The 23,054-nt window shown below is 42.2% G+C and overlaps 1 protein-coding gene across 1 annotated transcript in view; it reads left to right on the top strand.

Annotated features, from left to right (window-relative positions):
• Positions 1-5,162, top strand: part of LOC147461861 (uncharacterized) — a 68,752-nt gene extending 63,590 nt beyond the window's left edge. Inside the window, exons 6-11 of the mRNA XM_086509330.1 lie at positions 53-242; positions 371-484; positions 761-973; positions 1,714-1,947; positions 2,104-2,321; positions 4,645-5,162. Of these exons, the coding sequence (XP_086365456.1) occupies positions 53-242; positions 371-484; positions 761-973; positions 1,714-1,947; positions 2,104-2,321; positions 4,645-4,876 (1,201 nt within the window). The 3' untranslated portion in view covers positions 4,877-5,162. The remainder of the gene's footprint in view (positions 1-52; positions 243-370; positions 485-760; positions 974-1,713; positions 1,948-2,103; positions 2,322-4,644) is intronic.
• Positions 5,163-23,054: the final 17,892 nt, after the last annotated feature.

Below are 23,054 nucleotides of genomic sequence, written 5' to 3'. Positions count from 1 at the left end.
AACGACGCGTTTTTTGCGTCAACCTTATGTAAATGGAAGACCTGAATTGCAGATTGAAAGCTCAAATTCATGCTAGTCGCTCAGACTTTGATGTTATGCGGAGAATAGAATCCTTGGAGCAAGAAAAGTTAATGGTCACTGAACAATTACAACAATATAAAGAAAAAGTTCTTGAAGCGACTACCAGTCAACGGATGAGTGAGCAAGCTATTGATTGTTTAAAGGCCGATCTGGAAGGCAAGGCAAGTCTGTTTGATCAGCTGGCTAGCTTTAACTCGGTCAAGTCTAATTTCAACAGTATCAGGAAAATTAAGTTTCTTTAATGAAGAATGTGAAATCATTTGTGTCTCTCTTCTCCTTTTACATGCAGGCGCAACTACAGTTGGAGTCCTTGAAGGCAGAGAAGGAACGCAGTGAGGAAGAGAAGGAGAAGGTCATAACTCAGTTACTGAAGCAGCTTAGAGAAATGGAGCATCAAAATCAGGTTTGCACTGTCACTTTGGCATATCCAATTAGTTAATTACATTCCAAAAGTGGAAATGGACAGGGTCACAGTAAGACTTTAAGTACATAATTTGTGCCTTCCCATATCCAGTAAAGATTGCTTCTGCCTGTGTTTGGGGCTCTTGTTGTGTTAACGAGTTGTTTTGATGCTTAGGGATCCGATATTTTTGGGGCAAGAAAAAGACAGCATGGTTTTTTTTTTAATGTGGGTCTCAAGATCTTCAGCATGCTAAATAGAGCTTTCAGTCTTAAGCAGGAACTCTCAAGAGGTAGAGATGATCGTGTACTACTTGAAAGTAAACTTAAGGTTCTTGAAGAGAAGCTCCTACGAGGCATGAATGTTGGTAATGCAAATATGATGGACCAAGGAAAATATCAACCACAAGACAAGGATGATAACACTGAGCATTCTTTTCAAGATCCAAAAATCGTCAATGAGGATCGGCAGCCGAAGATAGCTGAGTTGGAGGTATCTAATCTGTTCCCGTGCACTTCAACCCATAACACATCTACGCTCCTACATACATTATGCATGACACATGCACACAAAGAAGGCTCATGAATCTTTTGCTTGAATATCTTGCACATTTTCCAACATGCATACCCACATGAATTTTATGAAAGGAAGATAGGATACAAAAATGAAGATGGAACTGACTAACAGCTTTTACGACAATGTGCAAATCATGATTCACCACTTTTTTGGCAAAGTCCAAATCTTGCTTCAACACGAATTCTCCCAAAGTGGTACACTGCCATTTTGGCTCATTGTGCCTATGGATGACCATGGAGACTCTTCTCTTTCTCAGAGCACCAGGATACTAGGCCCAGGGAGTACATCACAAGGCCATCCCGACTACGACATGAGCAGACCAGATAGAGGGAGATAGAGCGGGCCTTCTCAGAACCTGCTGCTCTGCTGCAGGAACTTCATTCTCTCTACCCACCTTTGCATGCCATACCACACCCCGAGTGGTACGAGATGCAGCAAGCAGCCCTTGCATATCATGGGTGTACTCCTCTATGCATATAGTTCCACATCACTTAGAGTTGGAGCTCCGTCCCCTTCATCCCTCATATACACATTCACACACCCCATGTCAGTCTAGTATGTTTTGTAGCACATTTCTTTGCAACACTTTTGTCTTTTCTTCCAGAGTTGTCAAATGATGCTAAAATCTGTCTTTACTGGAACAAGCTATTTTATAGGAGGCACAAATTATGGCTGAAGAGAAATGCAGCACCATGGAAGAAGAGCTCGAGATGAAAACAAAAAAGCTGCGAAAGCTGATGGCACGGTACCAGCAAAGTAAACTTGAGATAGCTGCTCTTAAGACAGAAATTCAAGACACAATTCACGAGTTTCAGCAGGAGAGGGCAGATCTTTTATGGTCGATCAAATCGGTTGAACAACAGCATCAACTGAAGAATCTCATGATTGAGGTTTTACACCGACTTTCTGGAGAATACTCTTTAAGATATAATTTTTCTGTGGCCTTATTTGCCTACCTCTTGTCAACTAAGCTGTTTGCCACATGATAAAAGATAACAAGTCTGGAGTCATTTCCATCTAAATCAAAGTCTGCTTGATATCAACAGAGATTCATTCCACCAGAGGAAGTAGCAAAAATCATGCAGCGAATGCACTGGGATGATGACAATGAAGTATGGATATTCAAAAGCAACCATAGCTATTCGACAAACAGTACAGATAGTGTGCTAGTGCAACGCCCCGCATCAGCTGTGGGCCGAAGGAGGCCCACTTGTCAGAAGGCTTTACAATGCTTAACTCAAGGCGCAACCAATCCAAGATACTTGTAAGACACATTGTGTCTCTCTCACTTCCTTTGACTCTGGTAGATTAAGATGCAACAATTGTCAAAATTGTAGCAAGACATATTACTTCTTTCTCACTTTCTTTGACTCTGATGATTAAGATGCAACAATTGTGAACATTGTAGCATAGCAGAAACATCAGTGCTCCTGGTCCCACATTATAGTCAGGCTAGGCTTTTTCCCATACATTGAAAGGTGTAAGCAGCTGGGTCAGACGGGAATAAGGGTCATATGAGTGCAAGGTACTTCAGCTATTCAAGAGTTTCTCAGGTACAACCATCGATAACACCCTAAAGGAAATAGCAGCACTTCCTCTGGAATGACCATTTTGTCTGGACCTTGTTCGAGACCAGGAGTGTAGCATCTCATGTATGGTCAAGGGGGATAAAGTTTTGGAGGTTACTGGTCCTATTTTCAATGGAATCAATCTTTCTGTGGACACCTTATGTATGGTGGTCAAGCTCTGAAGATTACAGGTGCGACTTTGTTTGGCATCAGCTTTTCTTTAGATCCATCCAGTAGGTAACTTATGCTTGGAGCAAAGTTCACTTGTTCGCGCTAAATGACATCGATATACTATTAGAGAGGGTGATCGTCACCTTCTCTTCCGCAAAAGGCAGGTCTTCGGCTAGAGAAATTACTGTCTAAAGAGTACTGTTGTTTCAGAAAGGACAGGCAATCAAGCAGGAGCCAGCTTGAAAATAGCCAAAGGCTCGATGAACTAGATGAATTCAAAGTAAGCCAAAGATCATTCATGAAACTTCAGTGATTACAGAGGATGGCATAGTCCCAAACGAATGAGAATGAAGTGGACAACTCTTTGGAATGGGAATGACAAGCTCAAATAGATCGTGAGTGACCACATCATTCCGTAAATGTGTCTAGGGTAAAAGAACAGCCTCAGAAGTAAGATCATCTCTAAGGACAAATGTGTCTCAGTATGACAAAGTTGCTTGACTTCTTGGATAGATCTTATAACTTGCTTTGTGAGGGCTAGTTGGGACATGGATTCAAACCCAGTGCTTTTGCTTTTAGTGCACTCTTTGGTTGGGGCATATATTTTTCAACGGCGGAATAGAAATGGCCATTGTGAATCCGCTGTACTAAACTGCTTACGTTGTGGTGGGTTAAATCTCGTGCTTGCATATATCTCTTTTGGTGTGCTTGAGTTTTCCTCTGTTGGGACACTCTTTTTTCAACAGCCAAGTAGAAATGGCCATCGCGAATCTTGTGAACATACCTCACCAAGTGCATTTCCAGCTTTGCGTTCACTTTTCAGCACTCAGATTTGAAGCATAGTCCAATACTGAGGCGTGTTTCCATTACTGTGTTCTTATTCTGGCTTGTCCACCAAATACATTTTTTCTTTATATATATCTCCAAGTAATTGTGAAGGGCTATAGTGAACTAGAACCTCAAACCATCTTGCTTTTGGGCATGATGATGCATATGTGTGTTCTACATGAACCTAGTTTTCAGATACTTGTTATACAATCTTTTGTGTCATCTTGAAACTGAATGGGAAGGGCCCTCTCTATGGAACATGTTTCACCTTTCCAAGATCTTGGAACAACACTCCCTAGTGCCATGGAGGGTGGTCGTCAGTTGTCTTTATTGCGATTACTTTTCTTGAAATGGACTCCTGCTTCAATTTTTTCAGAAGCTATCACCCATTTATTGGCTCTAGGATTGAACTGGTGACTAGCACCAGTCTGAAGGAATGTGTTCCATGTACACGTCCGCTTTCTACTATTTATTAACTGCAATTGTGGTACCATTGAGTTTGCCTTCAGCAAGAAAGCGAAGAAAACGTACGATCAGTCAAGTGTTAAGAGGTCTGGTTTCTCTTATTGTGCGTATGTAAGACCATGCGCTTAAAGCTTTCTTAGGCAGGATCGTGCCCTTGGGCCTTATGCAGGGCCTAATATCAAGAGCCAGCAAAACGAAAAACGTAGCTATGGTAAGGATCTGATGGCGACATGTTTAATCCAGGGGCTCTTGGAACCCATGTAGGCTTTGTGCTTACTAGGTGTTTGTGCTAAGCACAACATTTCCTAAGCATGTTTCAGTAAAGAGAAAATAAAATGCATTTGGAATCTGTGGAAAATAAATAAATTGCATTTGGGGTTGGAAGGTAGCAGATGACTTCGTTTTAAGCTGTACTAATGCAATCTCCTCTGGTTCTGTGCAGGTGATTTCGTTGTTCTTTATATCCTTATTCTTGTGTTCTTTGTTTGTCTATTTGTGAATGTTTTAGCCTCCCTTATGATTCTTAAGCTCAGACTTTTCTGACTTTCTATGCAGGGATGACAATGTTCTGAATTTGAAGCTTGATCCTCCTGAGCGTGTGACTTTTGACTACTTCAACACTGCAGACAGGATGAGGGCAGAGTCTCAAATTCATCAATGCTTGAAAGATTTCGACAAAGAAAGCCCCTATTTCTCATATGATTGTCAATCACCGCCCTTTCATCAGCATCAGTCTTCATCATTAAGACCAAAATCTGCTCTCGTCTCTCAATATGCTCGAATTTAGATGTCATTACAAGGGACTGATGTTTTTAGACGAGATAATCTGCTCTTGCTCATCGGTGGTCAAACTTGCCTTGAAGGAGTCAAAACATGCCCGATTTTCTTCCCTTATTATCTATTGTAATATATTATGTATATATATAAATATCCTAATATACTCTTGGTAGAAAACTGACAATTCCTTTGCTTTCTTTCTTCTTCTCGTACGATCTTCCTATGTGCTGTTTATTTGCAAAATTCTTGTGATTTGATTTATGATTATTTATTATGAAAATCCTTCTCTTGTTGAATTGGGTTCTCTTTTGTTGTCGTTAAATTCGTTAAATGCTTCCATTTCATTGAAGCGATCGCTCCTTTTGTGAGAACCAAGCGATTGCTCCAAGTGCTTAGCTTTGGCCAAGTTAAGTAACACTACATGTGATTTCGAAGGGCTGGTAGCCATTTCAGAGAAATCTACAAATTCACCCGGTACTGAATGATCCATTATCATTTGAGTTGGCACCTGGTACCAAGTAATGTCAGCATATCTCGAGTCTTTGTAACATTACCTCTTGCAAGATGTGGCCTAAAATTGTGAAATCTCTGCACGATGCAGCAACAAAGGCATACCCACACTCTCAGCCGGAGTATAGACAACAGTCTTGGAGCATGCCCCAAAATAGTTGGTATGATGAGGAGTGTAGTTGCGAGAGAGGCTTTAGAGAAAGGTACTTCTGGGGGTCACCACTTTTAGATAGTTACGAACTACCTTCTTGCGCTTAGTGCAATGGAAGAAGAGCGTCAACCTTGCTTAGCTAGAGCAGGACCTGTACCAGCTACTTTTAAGTCAAGACTCAGGTGAGGCATGGAGACTTTTGCACGAGCACTCCCCACTCCCAGCCATAGCCATTACCTCCACTGAGACTTGTTGTGAGTATGCAGCATCTCTCTACATAATCGCGGGACAGCCAGCTTTATCAAATCCTCTAGAGCCATGCTCACAGAAACACACTTTCTTTTTTGCCGAGATTGTAGAGAAAGCTATTGACAAAATGATGACTGAAAGGGCATTTGACAAGATGGCCTGGTAGTAGAGCACTTTATACATGTCACGAGATACGCTTGTAGATGTTGCCAAGAGAGATGGTTGCAAATTTTGAGTAATGATGTTCAACCGAGCCATGTGTGAAGGTCTCTTGATACTTGGAGTTGGTCCACTATTGTGCCCATCTTCAAGGTAGGAGATCCTATGGAGCTTACAAACTATCGCACTGTTATGATTGCATGCACATTGGCTAGGTTGTATGCATCCATTCTTGAGTAGCAATTGAGTAGATGGGCGGATGAAGGGGCATATGAGCACCAGGACAAGCAGGTTTTAGAAGGGGATTTTCTACTTTGGACCATATATTGAGCTATTATTGAGGAGGGTAGATCATATGAGAGGAGGATTTATTGTAGCTTTGTCGATTTTCACAAAGCTTTCGGTACAATTCCCAGAGCTAGATTTGATGTGCATAATACAGGAGATCGGGTGCCGACAAAGTTGATTTGGGCCTTGGGGGATTATGGCTTTCTACAGGATAGTAGTGGGGCAAGTCTGCCTCGAGGGGACAGATGAGTCTAGCAATTGGGGTGAAAGAAGGTTGCCCTCTCTTTTTGATATATATGTGGATAAGGTTTCAAATTACATAGAGACGGAGGGTGATGGAGGAGCACAATTGGCAAAGACATGGATTCCATTGTTGCTAATGATATTGTGTTGATTTTTGACTCCCGAGAGGGAAAGCAACATCACTTGGATGACTTGCACATTTTTGCTCAAGATAATGATTTGTCTGTGAAACTTGGCAAGACCAAGATTATGGTGTTTAACACCACACCACAATGGATTAGGAGGCCATCACCCACCTTTATCTATGGTCAAGAGACGGAATTAAACACCACACCACAATGGATTAAGCCTCTCCTTCTCTCTCGATGTTAAGGAAATCTCCCTAAGCAAAGAAGCAAAGAGCTAGGTATCTAGAGAGCTCATTTGAGGGATTCCACCAACATAGGAGACAATGATTAGTAGAGTAAGGACACTTCATTGCAAGGATGAAACAGGGTGCTCAATTTCTTTCGCAACTTTGATGCGTAAATCGATGAGATTGCCAAGTAAATTGATAGGGGAGACAAAGAGGCTCAGTTAGGCAAAGTATGGATCTCATGAGGATGCCCAATTTTCCCCACATGTTTGATTTGTATGTTGATGGGTTGCGAAGCAAATTGATAAACAAGGAGACGTATGACTACTGCACACGAAGATATACACATGCTTTGAGTCATCTAGATAGAAAGCTAGTGAGATGTCAACATGGTTTGAGTTCCATTGCTTCATTAGTGACAAATCGGCATCATTTCAACATTGCTCGCTTGAGCTACACACATAATAGCAAGCTCAAAAGACAAGATACATAGTAGACAAAAAGAGGGCTTGCACCAACGTAGGAGCTAGAGACGAGGACGATTTTCTACGGGATGCTTGCTGCGAAAGGATGGGTTATTGGTTGTCCAACATATCTGGATGCGCATTTGTCACTTGAGGTGTGTAGTTGGCATAAGCTAGATACACCATTCCTCTCACTAGGTAGAGATTTGGGCCATACGATGGAGTGCCACCTGAGTTGCACATATGGCATACATGCTAGTGAGCACCAGAGAAAGAGGAGCAACAAGATTAGGGAGCTTCCAATGTGTTTGCCAGAGGAGATTGGACCCCTCTCTAGAGTTATGTATTCCATGGTTTAGCGAACATTTTCATTTTGTGACCCCAACAAAATAATTACCATACATGGCCATAGTCTCCCATAGTATAGGTTGCCAACAGCCTCTTGTCGGTGCCCACACTCTCTACACACAACCACAACCTCATTGCCCACAGTCTCTTCTCGCGACCTGTAGCGGCTTCAAGCCATGCCTTTTGATGGTGTAGGGAAAGTAGGACACTTAGTGTCCTTTCCTTGAACTCAAGGAGACCCCATGTGGCGATCAGCGGAGGCCGGGAGCCATGGGGGAGCACTGGTTTCAAAGAAAAGACACGAAGTGTCCTTTCCCGACCGTCAAACGTCCAGGGCGAGGGGTCCAGACAACGATGTGCGAGGACATTCCGAGAATGGAAAGCGAAGAAGGGACAGATTCTACGCAACAAGAGGGACCTTATGATTACGTACGCTGACATGCATGCCAATGATTGGCTTTAAAAAAAAAAAGAGGTTGCAATTCCGCCAGCTCATGTGTCAGTTATCCAACGGCTTGGAAAGACGTGTAAGCTCTCTCTCTCTCTCTCTCTCTCTCTCTCTCTCCCCGCTAGCAATGGGTTCTTTTATGTGGACAATACATCTATCTAATTTCCAAGTTTGTTATTTGCATGCAACTAGATGGAATATGTTTTCCCTCCTTCTATTCTTAAGAGGGTTTGCTTTTAGTTGATGCTTTATGGTATCGGATGGGCCATATTCTCCGGCAATTTCTTTCGGCATGGTTTTCTAGACTTGACTTGTCGAAGATGGTATCGTGTTTTTGGCCACTAATTTGCACATATCGGTCACATCCAAGAAAGACATGGTACAACACTTTTGGATAAAACCTCCTACTCACAGTTGTGATCTTCTTGTTTTAGGAACCATTGGTTGTTGTTTGGTGCAAAGCCCCTTCACTTGCCCAAAGGAAGTACTATTTACTCTACTTTGACTGATTACATGTCACGAGTCCGTTTGAGTGCCTTGAGGATATGCACATGTCAGAATCTTAATACCTATGTAGCACATTGTTTTCTTCTACATGTCCTCAAGAAACTAACCAGTTTTCTACCATGATTTTGTTATAGTGGCCTTCAGATCCTTGCTCAAGTGCTGCATGGTGCAGACCTTCAATGTGCCTTGGTCGATGAGTCGCAACTTGAGCTCAATTTTGTGGATGCACCGCAACAACCAAATAGCCCGGATTGTGGATTTTATGTCATGAAATACATTAGGTGTCTAGCTAGTCGAGACACACATCGTGGATTTTACATGTATATCTCTTGTAAAGTTTATAAACCAATGCGTTGTTTTGCAAGGAGATTATTGCGGGAGGATTGGAAGAGAGGACGTGAAGGACTTGGCTGACAAGGGACTTATTTGTGCATGATGAAGTATGGATCAATCCTTGTCTGTCAATGTGGCTTCTTCGCTGTATTGAATTGAACTCATGAGCTCATGTCCTCTTTGAAAGTTTGTCCCCCATAGAGGTAGGTTGAAGAAGCTATCTAGCTGAAGGCATCTTGCATTGTCCAAGACTTTTGGCAGCTCAAGATCTTACAATAGGCTGATACAGTTGTTACTACTACCCCCTTTCCATGTTGAGTCGTTAGGAACAAAGGTACGTCCAATGTGCATGGCCACGAACATCGTGTCTATGCAAGGTCATGTAATGTGGCCCTATTAGGCCAATGGAAGAGATGCATGGGGTAAGAATATGTTGTGTAAGATGTGGGTACTGAACGGATTATTCAGTGGCTTTTACTGTCGAGGCTCCACCTATACTACGTGTTTCAAACAAAAGCATTTTTAGATGGTGTGCTCTTTCTTTGATGGTTGGTTTGTTGAGTACTCTTGGTTTTAATTACACTGTTGGTGTCTCCTTAGGTACCCACTTGTAATTTGGTTTTGGAGATGGTTGAGCGGATTGTTAGTTGATGGCTTTGGTCTCCATTGCAAGGTTGTCATGGTTAGTTGAGATCGATTTGATTGTTGTTTATGTTGTGGTATCGATTGATTGCTTTAGGTTTTGATACCATTTCCAAGTATAATTGTGTCGAGGTTGTTGAGATTTTGTTGGTTGCTATTGTTGGACTGTTTTGCTAACCATTGTGGGGATGTTGGCTTTGGTAACCAGATTTGCGTTGGCTTGCTTACCATGATGGATTTCTTCACTTATACTTGTTTGGTGGCTCGTTTATTGAATTGTTGTACAAATTTAGGCTTCATTATTGACATTGATTTTGTATTAATGGTTTGTACTTTCCAAATATGATCACTTTGTGCCAAAGGATGACATAAGAGGTTTGGTTAATTTTGAACTTTAAAGTTTCCTTTTGCCAATCTGAAACTGCTTTGTAAGTGCGCATCCACAGTACACCTAGAATGATTTCTTTGTTAAGATCTATGTCCACCATTACATGAAATTGATGTGGGCATTGATGGTCACCGATGTTGATTAGCAGATTTTCTTGACCTAAATTGATCTTGGAGTGTTGCTTTAAGGTGTAGACTAATACGTAGTCACCCTTTTTAAACTCCTTGTTGATCACATATTGATCATAAACTCCTTTATGCATTGTTTTTGCATGTAGATGCCTGTTATAGCTTGTAAGCATATTTTATCTAGCTTTTCTAGCTTGTTTACCCTCTCAGACAGCTCGTGGCCTGTCCACTCTAGGTTCTTGGCTACTCAAAGTGTAGGAATCAAGAATTCCATGGGCAGTATGGCATTAATTCCAAACACTATATTGAAAGGTGTCATTCCAATTGTTGTTTCGTAAGCAACTCAATATGCCCAAAGAACTGAATGCAACTTTTGGTCCGAGTTTGCTCTTGATTCACTCACTATCTTTGTGAGTACCGTACATAAAATCTTGTTTGTGCTCTGTGCTTGTCCATTAGCTTGAGGATGATATGGTGTTGATTTACAATAAATTATCATAAATTCATCCAACAAGAATTCAATCACTTCATTAAGGAAGTCCCTATATTGCTCACTATTTTGATCTGTAGCCCATATCTTGTACAATCTACTGGACTCTCTGGTAGGATTATTTTGATCAGGTAATCCACAATGTATGAGCTCCACTTAGGTGCAACTGCTACTTTGAACAATGTTGCATGTTCCACAGGTGCCTGAGCTACACAAATGCTACATAACCCAATGTAGTCATGAAAACTTCTCTGCATTTTAGGCCAGTATACACCAAGTCTCATTAATCTATGAAATGTTTACACTTTTCCATTGTGTATTTTTGTGATTTGTACATTAGCTTGACTCAAGTACATGTTTCTCTCCGTTGACTATACATAGCCATAATATTCCATCATTTTCTTGCTTATATAGCCTTCTAGCTATTCGCATTAATGTTTGTGTTTGCTCAATGATTGATGGTTGCCTTTCAATTTTTAGTGAACCAATGGTGAGAAAAGGTATGACATGTTCGCTCCACCTTGGCATCATTTAAATATTGAAAAGATAAGAATCTGGTAGGTCATCATTAACTCCCTTAGGTGCTTCCCCATGAGTCAATCTAGAAAAATGGGTAGCACTTTGGTGTGTGGTTCCCTTTTTGACTACTACAGTGAAATCAAACTAAAAAAATATGATAAACCATCAAACAAAATGTCATGTATTGAAAGGTTTGTTCACCAAGTATAATAGTGATTGATGATCCATAAAGAATACAAAGTTGTTTGCGAGAAGGTGGTGTCTAAATATTTTTACAGCCATAGACCATTCCTAATCCGTCTCTCTTCGTGTTCACGTAATTCTTTTTTGCACTATTAGCTATCTACTAGAGTAACATATGAAAAAATCCATATTGTTCTCTCTAGGTTGTGACAAAGTGCATCCTATGGACTAAGTTGAAGCATCGACGTGGACATAAAAGATCTTTGTCCAATCAAGAGCTTTCAAAATTGGAGAAAAATTCAATCTCTACTTCATTATCTGGAATGATTTCTCACACTCATCGTTCCACTCGAACTTTGTGATAAGAGCATAGAGAGGTTTGACAATGATTGTGTACATATAGATGAATCTTCTATAGTACCCACAATGGCCCATGAAGGCTTGTGCCATCCTAACTTTTGTTGGTCTTGGCATAGAAAGAATCACTTGAATCTTCTCAAGATCAATGGGAATGCCATTCTTGGACACAATGTGCCCTAATTTTTTTCATTGTCTTACCATGAAGACACATTTCTCTGGGTTCAAGCAGATGTGATAGGTTCTACACTTCTCAAAGATCTTGTTTAGGTTCTCTATGTGCTCGTTTCTCAAGAGAGTGTGCAAGCATAATTCATCAACGTATATTTCTAAGGATTGTTGTAGGTATTCTGTGAATGTATGACTCATCACCCTTTGGAATGTGACAAGTGCATTGGTCAAGCCAAATGGAATTACCCTATAAGGGAATATGTTCCATTCTATGACAAAGGTTGTTTGTCTTATGCTAATCCTTGGGCTTTATAGCAAGCCGATTTTAGCTTGAAAAGACATCAAGAAAGCTATAAGATTCCTTGCCTACAACTCTCTCAATCACATGATCAGTAATGAAGAGGGGATAGTTATCTTTGATGGTAGTAGCATTTACCTACTTGAGATTCACAGACACTTATAATTTTCCAATTTTCTTGGGTACCACCACAATTGGTGATACCCAATCTATGTGCTCAATCTTATAGATAAACTTGGTTTCTTTAAGCTTATTTATCTCCTCTTTTATCTTTTTAACAGAAGTTTTATTGTATGTATAGGGATGTCTACGATACTTTGCATCAATTTTAGGGGGTATTGTATGTTGACAAATGCTTGGATCTCTTCCCTTAAGATCCTTGTACGACCATGCAAACATATCTCTATATTGATAGCTACTCCTTCTCCTTAGTGAGTTCACTAGCAATATAAGGTGGCTTTGGTTCCTCCCCAGGCTCAACCAGGTCAATGCGCTTTGCATTTTCAGGTCCATCATAGGAAGTCCCCAATTCTTTTAAGTTCTCTCATTGGTTGTTGAACCACAATCTTTTGATCCTGAATCATATATCTTTTTTTTTACTGAGAGGGTGCATTAAAGTTTTTCGTGTTTGGTCCCTCTTCACTCTCCATTTCTGTCATCCAAACCTGTTAACCACCGGCGTCCACTTCTAGTAGTCATGGGCTGGGCTTGTCGATCCAATAGGAAAAGGGTAAGAGTGATCGCCGATGAGAGGCGCACTCTAACTGGAACATTCAAGGGTTAGTTGGCTAAGCATGGGCGCCCAAGTGTGAATGGGAGAGCTCATATAAAAGTCACCTAAACCTAAAAATCACTCATTCTCTTATTTGTGCAATTGAAGAGTGCTCTTGCTCCATCTCCATCTTCTTCTTCATCTCCTTGTGTGTGTGTGTGTGTGTGTGTGTGTGTGTGTGTGTATGCGAGAGAGAGAGAGAGAGAGAGAGAGAGAGAGAGAGAGAGAGAGAGAGAGAGAGAGAGAGAGAGAGAGAGAGAGAGAGAGAGAGAGAGCATTACGACGGCACAACGGCGGCGGCGAACCGGTTGAGCGCGGCACAACAATAGCTCCCTGTTCTTCGCGACGAGGAATCCTCCACGAACGTGAGCGTAGGGCGGTGAGTGACACACCCTTGCTCTCTTAAGCTTGCTAGACTAATCTGGTTGTGTGCTTGCAGCCATTTGTGGCTCGCACACAGTGTACAGTAAGTCGCTTGCCAAGCACACAACCAGATTAATCTAGCAACCTTAAGAGAGCAAGGATGTGTCACTCACCGCCCTATGCGTGCCTTCGTGGAGTATTTCTCGCCGCGAAGAAGAGGGAGCTACCGTCGTGCCGCGCTCAACTGTCTTGACACCGTTGTGCCATCGTGATGCTTGATCACTCTCTCTCTCTCTCTCTCTCTCTCTCTCTCTCATACACACACACACACACACACACACACGCAAGGAGATGAAGAAGAAGATGGAAATGGAGCAAAAGCACTCTTCAATTGCACAAATGAGAGAATGCGAGATTTTTAGGTTTAGGTGGTTTCTATATGAGCTTGCCCATTTACACTTGGACATCCATGCTTAGCCAATTAATCCTTGAATGTTCCAATTAGAGTGCGCCTCTCATCGGAGATTACTCTTACCCTTTTCCAATTGGACCGATAGCCCGACCATGACTACTAGAAGTGGACGCCGTGGTTAACATGCCCCCCTTCCTGATGTAGATTCCGTTCTCGGAAGCTATTGAGTTGAAGCTCGCTCGTCGAGGTGGAAGAGCATTTGAGATGAATGTCCTTAGCCTTCTTCAGTCACTGCAAAATCAAATAAAATTGGCACAGTAATTGCATTCTTATATACAATTAAAAAGCAAATGCCATTGTAGGCAGACAAATTGATTGGTAACATAATATTAGACAGTTTGTCAACAATAAACATTAAATTATAATATAATCAAACGTATAAACAGTTGTAAAGGTCAAAAACTAAACAAAGTCTGGGTCGCTAATTTAATGGTCGAAAGGCACTAGAGATCAACTATTAATACAATGGACAAGCTTCTTAATTTTCTCTGGTCAATTAAGTTGTTTAATCGCGAGACAAGTATTTCATGTCCGAGGGTTGACTAGAGGCTATACCTAAAAGACCTTGTAGTTAAGCTACGGTAAAAGGAGTTGCTAATGAAATCATCGCTTGACTTATTTCCTTTTCTTTGACCCCTCAAAGTCTTTTCACATTGATTCAATTTTGACGTGTGTGCTTATTTTGTATGCCTTGGGTTTTTTGCTTTTCAAGGAAAAGCGTTCACACTAGGAACCTCTAGCACTCTAGTTCCATAGGCGGTACATGTGAATGAAGTATCAAATCAACCTGAGATTTCTCTTCACGCTTAAGATTTTTCATTGCGACACTTTGATTTTTTTGTTTGTTCGTTTTTAGCATTTTAATTTTATAACTTTGGGGGGTCATATAACACTGTTACCCTCCCCAGGCTCATCACACGAGTAAAATCCCTTTATAATACTTAAGCTAAAGGTCAATAGGGACTAGGCCCATTAGAAAGCCCTAGTACATTGCATACAATGCTGCCTAAATTGGATTAAGAACATAAAGTAACCATTGATTATTAGGAAGGCATTCCCCATGGTATTAAGAGAAGATCTCTAACGCCTAACTTGGTCAAACTAGCTTAGTCGGACTGCTTGATTTTTAAACATAGACAAGTGATTATGACAAAAAACTACATTGAATTTAATGTTTGATACTAAGCAAATGCGCTCAATATTATGCTACCAATCACAATTAAAGTAGACAAACATGGATGCAAAAAAGATAAGGGGCAATGCTAATGGACAAGAAACACCTGTTTGTGTTGATGATCGTACTTGAATTGAAGAGTGAACGAGAGAAAGATTTCATGAAGGTTCAAATCCTAACAACAATAACACGTTCCCTGTACACACTAAGAAACACAAAGAATACCTCTAGGAGGCACATCAGTGGGAAGAGGTACCAACCCTTATTGAACACAGTTAAACAACATAAGTAACCCTAACCTAATTATTTGCACCCCCCCTAGAGAGTCAAGGGAATAGGATATTGTAGAGATTGGGGGGAACCCTAAGGCTAAACCCCTATCCTCGTCGTCGAGAAAAACAAAGTCATCATCCCTGAGACCATATGTGCCATCCGTGTAATCATGTAAATCGTCTTCATCATTAGAGGCACCAATGTTTACTAAGAAGGTCACTAGATGCCTATAGTCATCTTGGTCAAGAGGGTAGTCTTGTGCAATTGGGGTAACGTTCTCTACTAAGTATGGATCAATTGTGGTCAAGAGACGCATCAACCATTCTGATTACTCAAAATTCCTCTCACATGCTAGCGTACCTACCAAATCCCATTCACACGCAAGCACCGGGTAGACTATGTGAAACACTTGTGCAAAGTAAAGAGGGTACCTCTCACCCAAGGCAGGAGTAAATGTTTAGCGTACAAGCCATATCTGTACACACAGATAGATGATGGTTAGAGTGAAAATATTACAAGGATCATGTCAAAAGGTCGTGTTCTTGTGCATAATGTGTTTTTATGATTTTGTGTTATGTATAGAACTGGAAGGTTTCTAGATTTTTGTTTGGTGGCTCTTGCTCTTTTACTTTCTTATTTTTGTTTTAAACTAGGGTGGTTAGTTACTATATATATATATATATACAATCCCTAAAATCGAAAAGCTCAAGGGTCAGGGAAAGAAGGGTAAGAGGGAAATAATTCATCAATAGGCGTATGTGAATGAAGACTCCCCCCTTCCTCAAGGGTCAGGGAAAGAAGGGTAAGCGGGAAATATTCAATAGGCTGACGTGAATGAAGACTCTCCCCTTCCTTGGGTAGATAATATTTTAAAAGGATGTCATCACCTTTTGGAACCAGTTATTCCAATTGGTAATGGGTGAGGATTTTAGCCAATAGTTCTCTATTACCTTAGGTGCCTCATCAAGTTGCAAGGGTGGTAAGGTACTCTCCCATGAACGAACTTGAAGTAGTGCATCAGGTAGTAATTGAACAATGGGAGGTGTCGAATCTTTTGTAGCTTCATGGAGGCTGCCTATGGTAGGTAGAGGTTGTGTAGAAGTTTTAACTCTATAGATGCGTTACATCAGGAGCTAGAAGATTCATGGAACTCTCCCTTTCCTTAGCTAAGCCAAATAGATTGGTTTTGCCTTGGAACCCAAACTAGCTCTGGAATAGGTGTGTAGCATTCTGTGATCTTTCCCTTCTCACGGTCTTCCATCGGCTTTGGAATCACAAGGTTTGACTCACATGGTTTTGTAGTGGATAGGGAAGGACACGACTTACGTTTAGGTACTCAAATTCGATCATTTCCATCATAGTAGCCTTGGGCTTCTAATAGTTGTTTGGGAATCCAACATGATTTGGTTTTCACCTTCTTAACCTGAGTGGATGCCTCCCTTTGAGGTTTCCTTTGTGAATTAACTTGAACCATAGGGGGGTCCGATAATGATACCTTGGGGACCCATTGATATGTACCCTTGGTCAGATCACGTGGAGCCTTTGATATAGCACTATCTCTTGTAGCCATGGAAATTGAAGCTTTAGAGGGATGTGCTACTGGCAAGGATGTTGTGACTTTTTGGATTGGCAATAATTTGTTGTTTTTTGTGTTATGAAGTGAAGGGGATCGGGGAGCACCACAGACGAAGAGTGAGCGAGAGAGAAGGAGACACACACAGGATGTGGGTGGGGAGACTCAAAGAGTGAGCAGCCCCCTATACACTTATGCTATGTATAAGGTATACAAGTCAGTGGGCGCCCAGACTCTGGGCGGCTGGGCAAGGCACAGGCGCCTATACCCCAACAACCTCCCACTTAAAGGCGACTGTGCCTTTAAGCAAGAGAACCTAGTCTAAAGACTACAATAGGCGAGAGAAAACCGCTCTCAACCGATGCCCACTGGCTGGCTGTGATCGTGTGCATCCGGCTGTCCTGCTCCCGTGTAAGTCCATACACCACCAGACGTACCACACATGTACTGCAAGTATGTACGCAATACCTGCATATCTCCCTCGTGCACTATGCCATCATTAGTCAACAAACGACTGACAACCCCAACTGCAAATGCTCCCACTGCAGCTGCGATATCCGGTCTCAAGATCAACATCTCATACATGAGACCACCGAATGCCGATGCAATGCTAGCGGGCCCTGCTAGCTCTACGGAGCATGCATCAACATATATATCCCTGGAAATAGGCATCTCTGACTGACAAGGCGTGTCAGCCACATGCATCTCCTGACTGTCCGCAAAAGACGCATCAACCTGTCGTGCAACCTCAGAGCAAACTAGCTGCTCTAGGTGTCTGCTGGAAGACATATCCTGCACAACTATATCCCCATGCTCACTGTCAAGCATAGAAAGGAATGATTGCATAATCGCTGACATCTCAGTCTCCTCTGCAATCATCCACTGCAAACATGACCACTCAATCTGCTGTGACTCACTAGAGCTCTCATGCTCTAACTCCGTATGCATAGACTCTTGCACAACGTCCTCCTGTCGTGACTCAGTAGAGCAAGACCGCTCTACTTGTCTATCCTGCATAGAAGTATCTCGCACAACTGACTCTCTGCTTTGCTCAGTCACTAGCAAAGCATGCATGTCTAACTCTGTCACCTCTGTGTGTGACTGCTCAAGTCATGCCCCAACTGTGTGCACAACGAGCTCACTACTCTGCACTCCATGCAAAGTACCCTGCAACCCATGAGCAAAAGAGACTCGCCTGCTCTCTCGCTCTCTACCTGGCTGCGTGATCACAGAGACAACACCGTCTCTCGTGTGATCCACATGCAATGGGTAACCTGTACCACTCCTGGCACCTCTCGCAATCACTAGCGAACCCAAATGCATCACAAAATCTCGCTCTTGTAGCGAAATCTGACATCCACTATCTCGTAACTGTCTCACTGAGATCAAATCCCATCTCAGATCTGGCACATAACGCACATGACGCAGGGTAAATCTCATACCACTGGGCAAGGACAAACATACGTCTCCTGCACCCTCAATGTCATACAAAAAACCATCAGCCATGTGCACACAATCAAGTCTCCCACTAGAAAACGTGCTAAACCACTCACGATGCGACGTGACATGGAAAGTAGCATCTGAATCTAGTAACCAATGTGAAGACAATGTGCAATCCGATTTGCAATCCGTAGACATAAGATCGTCTGAAGACAAGCTAGATGTAAATGTGACATCGCCATCACAAGCATACTCAGTAACCATCGTACTGATCTCACTAGCATCTGTCATGCCCAAATCTGCATCACACATCTGTCGCCTCCGTTGTCTCAAACGCCTGAAACATCGACGCCTAATGTGCCCTCTATGTCCACAATGCCAACATGTCAAGTCTCTATGCCGTCGAGACTTGCGTGTGGGATCAATCTCTCCCATGGACATAGAAGTGGGACTAGACTTCCCTGTAGACATGGATGTCGCGTACATAGCATGTAAACTCTGCCATAAAGCATTAGTTGTAGTCTTCCTCGAGACCTGCCAGTAAACAGACTCAACCAGATGTAAACAAATCGTAGACATGGCTAACTCATCAAGATCCTGCCAATCATCATCACGCATAGACTTGGGCTTCGCCGATAAACCACGCAAGGGTTTATCTTGTCCCAAATCCGCCAATGCAACAAGCATATGCTCCTTCCAAGCAACAAAATATGCACCATCAAACTGTGTCAGACCATAACGCTGGAAGTCAAATGAAAAATCAGCCATAATGCTCGCAAAAGAGCAACCAACGATGAGTAGCAAATGTCAACCAAATCAGCCCTAAACTGGCTCGAATCGCATCAACAAAAGTCTGCAAATATGGCTCAAAACCTGATGCAAAGTTGCACCAATAACCGTGCAAAACCTTGCACAAAATCACAAGTCAATATGACTCAATCGCGCATAAATATTTGACAAAATTTTGGCAGAGTCTCCTTTGTAACTGGAGCAAAATCTCAACAGTAAGCCTCAAAGAGACAATAATATATGCCACAATGGCCAATCCGGGAATAAACTCGACCGGAATCACCTCACAAAGTCATACATATGAGCATACCCGCTCTTGCCGGAGTACCACTCAACAGCACCTCAAATGACATACATGTGAGTGATGATTGCTGCCAAAATACCTTTCAATCGATGACCAAATGTCTGCCAGATAACTATAGCAACATTTCGCAAAACCTTGCAAGATCTGTCGCTATGCGCAATGCGAAATACGGCACACAAGGGCATACACAAGTGACTCCAAACTCCAACCAAATGATGACTGAAAATCACCTGTCAAAGTGGGAGTAAACTCAACCACTAAACTGTCAAAGAGCAACCTACGGATACGTAGAAGCTATGGCGAGAACCTGGATAGAATCCAACAGAGTTTCTTCTATAAATTGAGCCAAATCTTAAATAATCTCAGCCATAAACAAATACACAAATCCATATATGGCATACATAAACTGCCAAGACCATGGCAACATAGCTCACTCTCGCATGAGTGGCTCTTTGGACAAATGCATATCCAAAAACCTGTGTACACCTATGAATTTGCTGGTTGCTGCAGAAAATACTCCGTGTGTGTGAGATATACCAAAAACAGTGTTTTTGGGACTCGAAAGTGCACAAATAAACCTGCTGCTGTACCTTTTGTAATTCAAAGCATAATTTCAGCAAATAGACATCACCATCGCGTCCGGAGCGTGCCAAAACCCTGACTTAGACTCCTGGATCATGTAGATCTGACTCTGTATGACAAAGCTACGCAAAAAACTGCGTTTTAGAGCCCGAAAATGGCAAAAACGAGCTGCACACAGTCTTGAACCTGCTCCTGCTCCACTCTGTGTGATGCAATGTCCTCTCAATGCAAGCTCCAACACAAGAGCTTTGCCACAACAGCATCCAAGCACTCGAATGTCAAGCTCTCCTCCGCCGAGCACTTCTCTAATGAGCTCCACTGAGCTCAAAAGCTCCTCTCACCAAGGAAGCCGCAACCGCCTCCTCGACCAAGCTTGACCACACCAAGCTTATAAGCTCCAAAGACAATGCTCCTCAAGCTAAAATTGCTCTCCGTGAAATTCCGCGATCGAACTCCACCGTCGAGAACGAGCGAACTATCGCCTCGAAGCTCTCAAAGCCGTCGTGCTCTCCGCGGTCACCATAGCTCTGATACCAATTGAAGGGGATCGGGGAGCACCACAGATGAAGAGTGAGCGAGAGAGAAGGAGACACACACACGATGTGGGTGGGGAGACTCAAAGAGTGAGCAGCCCCCTATACACTTATGCTATGTATAAGGTATACAAGTCATTGGGCGCCCAGACTCTGGGCGGCCGGGCAAGGCACATGCGCCTATACCCCAACATGAAGAGGTGAGATTTCAGGTGTTATTCCTTGAGCCGTAAGGCAATGAGTTGGTTTCTGCATCGTGATACTCCCGGTCTCCCAATCGATATTATATTTGATTGCAGACATCCATTTGCACCCCAGGTTTATATTACCCTCCATAGTACCAACATGCATGACCAAAAAGCTTTGAACCACGGTTCCATTGTCATAAATAACAGGAGTGTGTAGGATTCCAAAAACAGTGGTCTTCTTCTTATTAACACCCTTGACTTGGATGGTGCTTGTGGATAGGGGTGGTTTTCCTAGCTGACACCAAACTCTATAGGATAACAAATTATGTTGAGCTCTTGTATCCAATAACGCGTTATATAGTACTCTCCCATAGAGGGTATTTAGTTCAATTGGATATCGTAGAGGTGGCTCAGATTCCAATGAATCATTATCAGTGTCTTCAAAAAACGCTTCTGTGATTCCCAGATTAACCTCTAGTTGGCATCTAAGAAGTTTTCTTTCTCGAGCCTCAACTCTTACTTTGATCCTTTTAAGCTCTGCCTGTTCTTTGGCTACTTTCTTTTGATGGATGGCTTGTAACTCTTCCTGGCTTAGAGGATCATAGTACCTTTTGAATTTCCTCTCATTGAGGAATCCAATGGTTTCAACTCCATCTGGAGTCTCCACACAAATGGTACCTATATAATTAAGCCATTCTGCGGTAGATTTCTTTTCATTTATTCTAGCACGCACATTTGCTCAAAATCGTCGCCTCTTATATCTCTTACTCTTCTTGTCTAATTTTTTATTACGACAGATCTCTAGTGAAGAGTCACTAGATGAATCGCTACTTGTGTCTTCTGCTCCCTTGGATAGATTGTCATGTAGGGTACCACTGGGCCCTGAATGTTTTTTCCCCACATTTGCACTAAGATTTAACTCAGATTCTTCGTCCTCATTGTCAATTTCAATTGACGATTCTGACCCCAAATCGTGTGGGCTATAGTCTTGTGAGACGCTACTGGTTCCAATGTCAGTCAAGCCTTCATCTTGTAGGCCGATAGAAGCTATATGCATTGCTTCTATCATATTTAAAGGCACAAGTGGTGGCATTTCTAGGTATTACCCAGGTCGTCCCCCTATTTTCCCAAGTGTCTATGGTTGCTGCTAAGTGGACCAAATCCACATTGTCCGACTCAGTCATCCCAGGTAGTACATCCATATAAGGAGGATCTTTCCCAACATCAGTGTCCACTTTACATGTGTAACAATACTGCAATGGGGCCGAGTGAACTGTGATGTCATATATATGATCAATTATAAACCTATTTCCTAGAGGATGTGCTCGACCAGTTACAAGATCCACTCGAATGACAAAATCTTGGAACTGCAAGTAGACATGGTGTTTAGACCAGTCATGCACCATTTTTTCTTCCCTCATGAAAGGACATCCTAAGATCATCTCATATGCCATAGTGTGCTTGGAGGAATCCATAACAATGATTATTTATGTCCAAAGACCTTGATCTTGAGATCTTCTAGCATCCCAATACGTTTAACAATAGACCCATTGGTCATCTTTACTACTATGGTTGTGGTCCCAAGGTGAGGTCTTCCCATAGTTTCCCAACAATTTTTAGTCACAATGCTAACCCCAACGCCACCATCAAGGATTCTCTTCACATTTAATCCCTTGGTAGTGATTGGTATGGTTGCATTGGATTCATCGCCCTCAAAGTATTGTCCCTTGTTAACATGTATTTCTACAACATGGTTCTCATCTAGGTTGGGTTGTGGATCTAAGTGTTCCTCCTCGATTGGCATCTCCCTAGCTCCATCCATCTGTGTAAAGTGGTAGCCCGACCTTCAGTTCTCCATTGAGGAAAGCTCGAAGAGTTAAGAATAGCTCAGGGTCTCCATATAGTTTGGACATGATGGTGGTTCTAACTTCTGAAGCCATGAAATCCATCAATTTGGCAATGTTTAACGGCACCTTTTGGGCTTCAGTCCCTCGACATGGGAAAGATGGGATCTCCATTTCTTCAATAGGGTCAGGTAGTTCCTCTGTAAATATTCTTTCCAACAAGAAGTGAGTACGCCCACTCTCCCATGACTTTGTCACTTTCTTCTTGGATGACATTAGGTATGGCTAGGGGCTATGGACTTTTGTGAGATTGTTGTTGCATAGGGAACAATGTGTCTGTAATCTGGATCTGCCTAGGTGTTGGTTCTAGATCCCTTTGGGTATCTTCTACCAAACTCCTTGATTGCTTGACTCGCTCGATCTCCTCTGTAGGGTTTGGATAAGTTCCTATCTTCTTCTTGGATCCTGGCCATTGTGGCTCATGACGATGTTCCTTGTTGGTTTCTTTTTTATTAGTGGTTGTTTTGGTCTCCATGGTTTCACCTGACTCTCAGAATCCTCTTCAACGTCGTTCATATATACGTGGTCATCACCAGTCCCTATGTTGGTCTTTGAACTGGGGTCTGACTTCGTTGCCTTTTGCGATCTTT

This window comes from Adiantum capillus-veneris, chromosome 3 (assembly GCF_014529385.1).
Source record: "Adiantum capillus-veneris isolate H3 chromosome 3, ASM1452938v2, whole genome shotgun sequence".
NCBI classification, from domain to species: Eukaryota; Viridiplantae; Streptophyta; class Polypodiopsida; order Polypodiales; family Pteridaceae; genus Adiantum; species Adiantum capillus-veneris.
This window is presented reverse-complemented; position numbering and strand designations above follow the sequence as displayed.